The sequence below is a fragment of the Coregonus clupeaformis genome, chromosome 4, assembly GCF_020615455.1.
Source record: "Coregonus clupeaformis isolate EN_2021a chromosome 4, ASM2061545v1, whole genome shotgun sequence".
Lineage (NCBI taxonomy): Eukaryota > Metazoa > Chordata > Actinopteri > Salmoniformes > Salmonidae > Coregonus > Coregonus clupeaformis.
In genome coordinates this window covers 9021731-9032457 of record NC_059195.1, presented here as the reverse complement: position 1 = coordinate 9032457, position 10727 = coordinate 9021731, and the positions used below count along the sequence as shown (strand labels likewise).

General features: G+C 41.4%; 1 protein-coding gene across 1 annotated transcript; it reads right to left on the bottom strand.

The window, feature by feature from the left end:
• Positions 1–2861: 2861 nt before the first annotated feature.
• LOC121555903 (glutaminase kidney isoform, mitochondrial-like) lies at positions 2862–5941 on the bottom strand. The gene is made up of 3 exons (XM_041869765.1): positions 5869–5941; positions 5571–5634; positions 2862–3034 (listed from the first exon to the last, which is right to left on the bottom strand). The coding sequence occupies exons 1-3, from the start codon at positions 5921–5923 to the stop codon at positions 2884–2886; spliced, it is 270 nt and encodes an 89-aa protein (XP_041725699.1). The 5' UTR covers positions 5924–5941; the 3' UTR covers positions 2862–2883.
• Between the last annotated feature and the right edge of the window lie 4786 nt (positions 5942–10727).

The window sequence follows — 10727 nt, the reverse complement described above, 5'->3', positions numbered from 1 at the left end:
TCGTCGCCACTATGTGAGTCTTCATGCCGACAAATATGACAACTTTCAAGGACAGCGGAGATGAGAGAAGGTGAATGAACTGTTGGCGGGTCTGAAGAAACAGCAGTCTGTGTTTACTCACAGCCGAGACATCAGTGACGCTGCAGTGAAAGCTAGCTACCTCATTGCTAATGAAATCGCAGTGGCTTCAAAACCATTTAGTGAGGGTGAATTTGTAAAAACATGCATGATGAAGGCAGTGGAGATTGTGTGCCCTGAAAAGCGGCAGGCTTTTGCAAATATCAGCCTGACAAGAAACACAGTTGCAAACAGGATTTCTGATCTTTCAGTGGATTTGGACAGCCAGTTGAAGCAAAAAGTAAAGTCATTTATTGCGTTTTCGGTTGCAATTGATGAAAGCACGGACATTACAGATGTTGCACAACTGGCCATTTTCATCCGCGGAGTTGATGACACATTGACCGTCACCGAGGAGTTTGTGGAGTTGGTGCCGATGACAGATACAACGACAGCAGCTGATATTTTTACCGCACTCGTCGGCGCGCTGGACAGGGTCGGAGTGGACTGGTCCCGCGCTGTCAGCCTGGCTACAGATGGTGCGCCCTCATTGATCGGGAAAAAAGCAGGCGTTGTGACAAAGTTCAGAGAGAAAGTGCAATCTGCAAATGGAGGACGTGATTTTTTGACTTTTCACTGTATTTTGCACCAGGAGGCTTTGTGTTGCAAGTCATTAAAGATGGATAACGTCATGAAGGTGGTCATCCAAACTGTTAATTTCATCCGATCCAGCAGCCTGAATCACCGTCAGTTTGACAGCCTTCTCAGAGAGAAAGACCACATCTATGGCCTGCCATACCACACTGAGGTAAGATGGTTAAGCCGAGGTGCTGTGCTGAGGCGTTTCTTTGATTTACGAGAAGAAATTGAACAGTTCATGGAAGAAAAGGGCAAACCAGTGTTAGAATTTCATTCCGCAGAATGGATGCAGGACCTTGCATTTATGGTGGATGTTACAGAGCACTTGAATAACTTGAACAAACAGCTGCAAGGGCGCAACAAAGTTGTCACGCAGTATTATGACAGCATACGTTCTTTCAAGTTGAAGCTGTCATTGTGGGAGACGCAACTTGCCGGTGGTGATGCAGCTCACTTCCCCTGTCTGAAAAATGTGTGCGCGACCCAACATGTGGCAGACATGAAGCGGTTCAAAGATAAAATAACGGGACTGTTACGGGAGTTTGAGCAACGCTTTCAGATTTATGTTTATATGTTTTTATGTTGATGTGCTATTGTTTTTAATTGATTTTATTTTATTTGTATATTTAACCTATTCTTGACTCTGTGGTTCTTGCACTTGTTTGGGGAACAGGATTTCATTATTTTTATCTACATTTCTGCCTGAGAAATGACACCCTGATATAGTTCTGTGATCTGTGATATACTTCTGTGAATCACTGAGGCATTGTGTGTTTGTGTGTTCTTTGTCCTCAGAACTTTCAAATACCTTGAGGTGTTTTATGATTAAAAGTGATTGTTGTGCTTTTGGACACTGTCCTCAGGCTCCAGCTTTATGTTTATATGTTTTTATGTTGATGTGCTATTGTTTTTAATTGTTTTTATTTTATTTGTATATTTAACCTATTCTTGACTCTGTGGTTCTTGCACTTGTTTGGGGAACAGGATTTCATTATTTTTATCTACATTTCTGCCTGAGAAATGACACCCTGATATAGTTCTGTGATATACTTCTGTGAATCACTGAGGCATTGTGTGTTTGTGTGTTCTTTGTCCTCAGAACTTTCAAATAACTTGAGGTGTTTTATGATTAATAGTGATGTTGTGCTTTTGGACACTGTCCTCAGGCTCCAGCTTTATGTTTATATGTTTTTATGTTGATGTGCTATTGTTTTTAATTGATTTTATTTTATTTGTATATTTAACCTATTCTTGACTCTGTGGTTCTTGCACTTGTTTGGGGAACAGGATTTCATTATTTTTATCTACATTTCTGCCTGAGAAATGACACCCTGATATAGTTCTGTGATCTGTGAAACAGTTCTGTTAATCACTGAGGCATTGTGTGTTTGTGTGTTCTTTTTCTTTAGAATTTTCAAATAAACTTGACGTGTTTTATGATTAATAGTGATGTTGTGCTTGTACTATTTTGGACACACTGTCCTCAGGCTCCAGCTTTATGTTGTATGTTGATCGTATTAAAACAAAGAAAACAATCTGAAGTTGTTGTTTTTAAGTTATATATACACCATGATTTTTCCGGTCCGGCCCACTTGGGAATAGATTTTCCTCCATGTGGCCCCTGAGCTAAAATGAGTTTGACACCCCTGCTCTAGAGTGCCTGGTTTGGCCAAAGATTACTACACATTGTGGCCCTCCATGAAAAAGACCAAACTGCTAGACTATTACATTGAATTACATTAAGTATTGGTCCTTGATATCAAATATATTTACTTTATACAGTACATAAATATAAAATGTACAGGTAGGAGCATATGTATAATAATATCACTTTATATTGTACACCAATGTCACAAGGATTCAATCAGATTGTGCACTTTGATTTGGGACTCACACACACTTGGTGAGGGAAAGGATAGAGTGCGGAAGAGGAAAGATCGAGGAAAGATACAGAAAAAAAAATATATATATATATATAACAAAAGGTAAAGCAAAACACACAGTAAAACAAGGGAGTATAAACATTTTAAAAGAACACATTTAATCAAAACACACAGTTCAGAAATACACAGTCATCATACAAAGTCGACAAAAGTCACTCCAAAAACTGTCCCACCAAAGAAACAGCAGTCTAGTAGAGAGGATACAAAAGCAGCGTGGCGCAATCTACTGGCTTGGATGTCTACACTACAGCAGGCCGCCCAGATCGTTCTCTGCTGTATCCTTGTCCTTCTTGGGAGCCTCTTGTGGGTTATACTTGTTTTGATAGTCCTGGAGGATGGTGACCACGTCGTGATGGCCAAAATGCAAGGCCTCTTTCATTGGGGTGTTATCCCACCTACAGGGAAGATATATATACAGTGGGGGAAAAAAGTATTTAGTCAGCCACCAATTGTGCAAGTTCTCCCACTTAAAAAGATGAGAGAGGCCTGTAATTTTCATCATTGGTACACATCAACTATGACAGACAAATTGAGATTTTTTTTCTCCAGAAAAACACATTGTAGGATTTTTAATGAATTTATTTGCAAATTATGGTGGAAAATAAGTATTTGGTCACCTACAAACAAGCTAGATTTCTGGCTCTCACAGACCTGTAACTTCATCTTTAAGAGGCTCCTCTGTCCTCCACTCGTTACCTGTATTAATGGCACCTGTTTGAACTTGTTATCAGTATAAAAGACACCTGTCCACAACCTCAAACAGTCACACTCCAAACTCCACTATGGCCAAGACCAAAGAGCTGTCAAAGGACACCAGAAACAAAATTGTAGACCTGTACCAGGGTGGGAAGACTGAATCTGCAATAGGTAAGCAGCTTGGTTTGAAGAAATCAACTGTGGGAGCAATTATTAGGAAATGGAAGACATACAAGACCACTGATAATCTCCCTCGATCTGGCGCTCCACGCAAGATCTCACCCCGTGGGGTCAAAATGATCACAAGAAAAAAAAAAATCCCAGAACCACACGGGGGGACCTAGTGAATGACCTGCAGAGAGCTGGGACCAAAGTAACAAAGCCTACCATCAGTAACACACTACGCCGCCAGGGACTCAAATCCTGCAGTGCCAGACGTGTCCCCCTGCTTAAGCCAGTACATGTCCAGTCTGGTCTGAAGTTTGCTAGAGTGCATTTGGATGATCCAGAAGAGGATTGGGAGAATGTCATATGGTCAGATGAAACCAAAATATAACTTTTGGTAAAAACTCAACTCGTCGTGTTTGGAGGACAAATAATGCTGAGTTGCATCCAAAGAACACCATACCTACTGTGAAGCATGGGGGTGGAAACATCATGCTTTGGGGCTGTTTTTCTGCAAAGGGACCAGGACGACTGATCCGTGTAAAGGAAAGAATGAATGGGGCCATGTATGGTGAGATTTTGAGTGAAAACCTCCTTCCATCAGCAAGGGCATTGAAGATGAAACGTGGCTGGGTCTTTCAGCATGACAATGATCCCAAACACACCGCCCGGGCAACGAAGGAGTGGCTTCGTAAGAAGCATTTCAAGGTCCTGGAGTGGCCTAGCCAGTCTCCAGATCTCAACCCCATAGAACATCTTTGGAGGGAGTTGAAAGTCCGTGTTGCCCAGCGACAGCCCCAAAACATCACTGCTCTAGAGGAGATCTGCATGGAGGAATGGGCCAAAATATCAGCAACAGTGTGTAAAAACCTTGTGAAGACTTACAGAAAACGTTTGACCTGTGTCATTGCCAGCAAAGGGTATATAACAAAGTATTGAGAAACTTTTGTTATTGACCAAATACTTATTTTCCACCATAATTTGCAAATAAATTCATTAAAAATGCTACAATGTGATTTTCTGGATTATTTTTTCTTATTTTGTCTGTCATAGTTGACGTGTACGTATGATGAAAATGACAGGCCTCTCTCATCTTTTTAAGTGGGAGAACTTGCACAATTGGTGGCTGACTAAATACTTTTTTCCCCCCACTGTAGATAGTTCCGATATCTATATAGATATACATAGATATCGACTCCGGGATGCTAACCTTCTAGGCAGAGTTGCAAAGAAAAAGCCATATCTCAGACTGGGCAATAAAAAGAAAAGATTAAGATGGGCAGTCTGAGATACGGCTTTTTCTTTGCAACTCTGCCTAGAAGGTCAGCATCCCGGAGTCGCCTCTTCACTGTTGACGTTGAGACTGGTGTTTTGCGGGTACTATTTAATGAAGCTGCCAGTTGAGGACCTGTTTCTCAAACTAGACACTCTAACGTATTTGTCCTCTTGCTCAGTTGTGCACCGGGGCCTCCCACTCCTCTTTCTATTCTGGTTAGAGCCAGTGTGCGCTGTTCTGTGAAGGGAGTTTCTTGGCAATTTACAGAAGAAAGTTATTTGTTTCTGGCCATTTTGAGCCTGTAATCGAACCCACAATTGCTGATGCTTCAGATACTCAACTAGTCTCAAGAAGGCCAGTTTTATTGCTTCTTTAATCAGCACAACAGTTTTCAGCTGTGCTAACATAATTGCAAAAGGGTTTTCTAATGATCAATTGTGATACAGCCTGGAATCGAACCAGGGTCTATAGTGAAGCACTATAGACCCTAGCACTGAGATGCAGTGCCTTAGACCGCTGCACCACTCGGGAGCCGTGTGACTGACTGGGGTTGGACTGGCCTACAAAGGCATTAGTTCTGGGAGCTAACACAACTCTTCAGGTGTGAATATGCTAGGGTACAGTTCAAATAAATCCCTAATGGTCGAACATAAGTGTGCTTTTGAGTGGGAATACATTGTAGACGCCTACTCAAGTATATGATAGTCTCTCATCCACCCACACCTACCTATCCACCCAAAACACACACACAGATAAGACAGACAGGCAGACAGACAAAGTTCCTGTGGTCATACCTATCCCTGGGAACAGGGTTCACCTTGCACACCTCCAAGAGGAAGCGCACCACCTCTGCATGTCCTGAAAGTAGAGCAGATGACAGAGTTATTTAAGAAACAAACACACATTCCTACGCACTTTCTCTCTCAAACACTGCAGCAAAGACGTCAAACACTACACAGTGCAGCTGCCGAGGGACAGCAAATTAACACTACAACACAGAGGGGGATGAGTCTTCCAAACACTCCCAGAGGACCCTGACACACACACAATCTGTCCCTGTGTGTGACTGGAAAAGGAGGCTGCGAGAAGTACCTTCTACTGCTGCCACATGTAAAGCCGTCCTGGAGTAATAGTCCTTCTGCTCCATGTCTATGGAGGACAGGGCAAACCTGCAGACATACAGAAACAGGTCAGCAGTGTCACGAGATGGAAGATAACGGCCAAAGAAAGAAGACGGAAGTAAGTCAGAGATGCAAGAGAAGATTTATCACTATGAATAAAGATCTAATTATTCCATTGTCATGAAATTAACATGATTAAAAAATTTAATCTTTTGCATATCATGGACAGCAGGATTTCAGTGCCGCTGTACACACTGAGGGAGAATCAGTATGTTTGGTGTGTTTCTGTGAATTTGTGTGTGTGTGTGTGTTAAAGAAGAGTGTGTAAGAGAGTTGCATACTTTACCTCCTTAGTGCTGAGACGTCTCCGGTGTAAGCGGCAAACAGGAGGTTGATGACAGACTTGACCTGGAGAGAAAAAGGAAAGCAGTTTGTGGAACCAGGCCAACACACACAGGCAGCCAGGGGGTGTGGGGGGGATATGTGCCAGCTAAAGGAGAAGCAGAGTCTGCCAAACCCATCAAATCAGGACTTCTAGATACCAATAAACTCCTAACAAAACCACAAGGCAATGGCAGTATTACTTTAATTATGTGAAATTGAAAAATATATGGCAGATTGAGGGATTTCTCATTTACTGTATTAACCTGAAGTAAAATGCTACAGCTAGCCTCTCATGAAGTCAGCAATAACTAGGAAACTAAATGAGAAAAAGTAAGAAAACTACGTTAAAACAAATATTAAACTAATTAAAGCCGACAGGAATAATGCTAAGAATGCAGTTGTAGTGCATTGTAAGACTTTCCCGAAGTTCTTATTACCACTTTATAATGTCTAAGCAGGGGATATTGCCAGCCTCGTTAGCCAATGTTTTCTATCTGCCACCCAGTCTATAAGAGACTTCTTAAGAAGCCTCCAGTAATGTTTGAGGAGCTACCAGTATCGATTACAGACCAAATACTAGGGTTGGATTCTGGCAGTGGGTTTTTAAAGAGTTGATTGGAGAAATAAAGGTAGAGATGCATATATTGGGTGTAACACTATGGCACTAGCATAGGAATAGAATGATGGAATACAATTTGAGCTTATTCTCTTTTGGTCCGTTCACACTTTACTTACTTGAAGTTCCCATGATTTAACAGACTAAGTGTGGGTTTTATGGGAGGGAAAGCAGTCTAAATTGAAGGCCTTGCTGTATTGCAAGCTATTGGTCTGCAGTAACCTTCTCTAATCAGTGCTGGGGTATCAAAAGCATAAAACTCTTGCTTCACATTCACAACAAACCAGTAAACCAATAAATTAATGCATTACTCAATTAATGACAATATTGAGTTATTACCAGTTGAGAAATGTTTTACTTGGGGAGGAACAGTTGTGCAATATAACATATTTGATGCATTTTGATGAGGCTGCACAATGCTTTCCAATGCAGAGACACAACTGCCCAGAACAGAATATAAAGGAGCTCCACATCACAGTAGAACACCAATCAGAACAGAATGAAGCAGGGCAAAACTCAGCATAGACCTAAGTTGCATAGAGCAGAACTGAACACAGTAGAATAGAGTAGAGCACAGGCATTTCTAGCAGATCAGTTGCACACAACTCGGTAGCAGAACAGAACTAGCTAGATCAGAAAATAACATATATAAAATGAGGTAGCGGTAGAGCAGAGAGTTCCGACAGGACCACATGAAACACTCACCTACAGCTCTTAACCATCACTGGGCTGCATTCAGCAGGGCACAACATCGTGAAACTTTCAGGTAGAAATATATTGTGTAGAACAAATAAGCCACTCTGACATGTAGAATAAAAAATCATGTCAGCACTGTTCCTACAAAACATGGCTCTGCTCTATACACCAATTTCATGAGGTCTTTAAATAATCTTTCCACATCTGTGATCAAATTAACACAGTGGTGTTCTCACATCTTCACGTCTAGAGACATGTTTGTGCGAGACGAGGGGATGTTGCATAAAACACCAGTCAGATTTGGATCAAACCGTCTGGATGAAACAGCACTGAGGTTTTTGCTGTGGATAAAGCACCCACTGCCTGTCTTTTTTCTCCTGAATCCTCACCCCCAATCCCCATCCGAAAAAAAGACTTCAAAGCAAGTAGCACAGAGGCAGAGGAGAGAGACAGAGAGAGGTAGTGACTGCTTCTCAAAGACAGCGAGAGTTCACATGGTGTGGTACAGCCTGAGAGCAGTGCAACATTTTTCAACCCACAGTCATCAACAAACATGGGCTATGTAGGCTAGTTTGGATAAAAACACATGTAAACACACCCAATGTGGGGCTGAGAATATCTGAAATACTTTGTTCATACGAGGTCAGGGAGTTGTTTCGGACAGAAATGGTTTTGACCAATAAGAGGCCAGACACAGACAAGAGTCGCTTAAACAAGCCCTCTCTTAGAATTGTGCCAATAGGGGAATTATAACATCACCCACTGGGCACAGACATCAATTCAATGTCTATTCCACGTTGGTTCAACGTAATTTCATTGAAATGACATGGAAACAACGTTGATTCAACCGGTGTGTACCCAGTGGGCATTGGCATGTGACCAACATTGCTACCGCCATAGAAATAGAATCACTCTAATTATATTTCTATGGCAGTGACTGTCTCCCCCACACGGGTATTGCACTGTGTGTTTAAATAGAAATAATCACTTGAATTATATTTCTATGGCAGTGACTATGTCTCTCCCACATGGGTATTGTACTGTGTGTTTAAATCCAAATCTGGCCTATAGGTCAGCTCAGCCCTGCATAGACACGGTCAAGTAGGTGAGATCACACTGCAACATAACAAGCAAACACAGCATGTCAAGGGTAGTCCAGCACAGTCCCATACAAAAATGTCTAAAATGTATTCAAAAGTGTATACAATTTATTATATTAAAACAGAACTGTCCAAAAAGAGGCTAATTTTGACGTATTGCTAAATAACTTAAAACTACTTGGACAGTTATTACCCCCTTTTCCCATTTAAGCCAAATCAGTGACTTTTCGGTGAAAGTTTGTTATGAGTGTGCTGGGTGGTTCCTTGAGAGGCTGAAAAAGAATGGCTACAACATAAATACAATACAACAACCATACTATACAGACAGACATCGTACAGCAAGGAACACAGTTGCCAACAAAGAAAGCACACTTGACTTTACTCAACTCACCAAATAAAAACAGGTTTTAAAACAATGCTGCAAGACCGGAGCACAAGCATACAGACCAAGCTCAAACAGGTCAATCACAATGCATTCTGGGGGTCTCTTCTGATTAGTTCCATTTACTCTGATCTCAGGGGTGAAAGGGTACACTGCATACCACACAAGACCCCTCCAAAATCACTCACCCCCTCACCTCTCCGTTACCTGCTCAGGTTGAACTGTGACCTGAAGAGTCAAACCTAGTCACAGAAACAGTAGCACTTTCAAACGTTTTTATGGCACAGAAATGACCAGGTAAATTATATGGTAAAATGGTAATTACATAATAATAACGAACAAGTTTACTTTAAATTATTGATTGTTACAGATTGTTTAGGATTTATTAAAACTGCTAGCTACTGTTTTAGTACCAACCAGATACGTAGTTACCAATTGTGTTGAAAGTAAGTACCAGAAAGTACCTATTGATACCACATAAAGTCCTAGTAAATGAATACCAGGTGAATAGCAGTGCAAACAATATCGTAACATAAAGTACCATCACAAAATCTTCTGTTAGCCAAGAAACTAAAAGGGCTGAACAACTTAGTTTCAGTTGAGTTCATTTGAGTTAAAACTTGTTAAACTCTGAGCGGTTGTTTTGGACCTGGTACAGAGTCCGGCAAATTTGGGGACTGCTGGCAATGTCATAAGAATCTCCCGCCCTCACCACCTACCCCCATAAAGGCCAAAAATCATGTGTCATGGTCATATTCGTAGAGTTTGCAATGTAGGTCAAGTCACCAAGTGCATACATTTAGTATGCAAGGAAAGGGTACACCCTGATGGTCATTGTAAAGCAATGAATTTCCTTCTCCATCCACATTACCTTGTATGCCTCCTCCACATGCACTGTTGATCTATTTCACATGTTTACAATAGGAAAAGTGAATAGGAAAAGAAGTTTGAAGTTTCTTCAACTGTCTGTGTCTTATTTAAAAAAAGGCTGTGGCTGCGAATACTGAGTTTTCGCCCTCGCCCCTCCAGAAACCTCTTTCTCAAAGCTAAGGATCCGGATCACGTTCAGTGCATGTGTTATTTTACGCACACTACGTAGCTGCTGCTAACACTCCCCCCTCCCTTTACATTTCTCTCTACTCACCCTCTTCTGAACCATGATCTCTGACTCATATTTCTGAACAGCTGAAATAAAAATTTGAACTAATATTCCTAAAATATTTATTGAAGGCTATACAACCTTCTCTGTCTGTTGTAACATTATTGCAGTTGCACAAGCAGGACACTACACATTGCAAAAACCATCAGCGTTTTGTGTGATGATACAGGATAATCTTTATAGTTGCTGCCATATCGTAGCCACTAGCCAGAGCTCCTGAAAAAAGAACATAACTCCCCACTTCTGAGTTTTGCATTGAGGCAAAAAACGATCTGCGTTTTAAACACACACAGGCCCTACTAACTGCTATTTAGCTTCTCAATGATCATGAAAGTACCACACGAGTAGGCTACCTAGTGGTTCCACCTCTGGGCAGCCAAATGTTCTAGATAGCCCGAGCATGTGTATCTGGACCGGTAACCAGAGTCTGACTATGGGCGAGTGATAATCTTCATAGTTATGGTGCCATATCGTAGTGAGAGTTGCTGAAAAA

Coding starts and splice junctions, on each gene's coding strand:
- LOC121555903 (XM_041869765.1), bottom strand. CDS start 5,923: ATGGAGCAGAAGGACTATTACTCCAGGACGGCTTTACATGTGGCAGCA. Junction 5,635..5,868: donor ACATGTGGCAGCAGTAGAAG/GTACTTCTCGCA, acceptor CTCTACTTTCAG/GACATGCAGAGGTGGTGCGC. Junction 3,035..5,570: donor AACCCTGTTCCCAGGGATAG/GTATGACCACAG, acceptor TCTTCCCTGTAG/GTGGGATAACACCCCAATGA.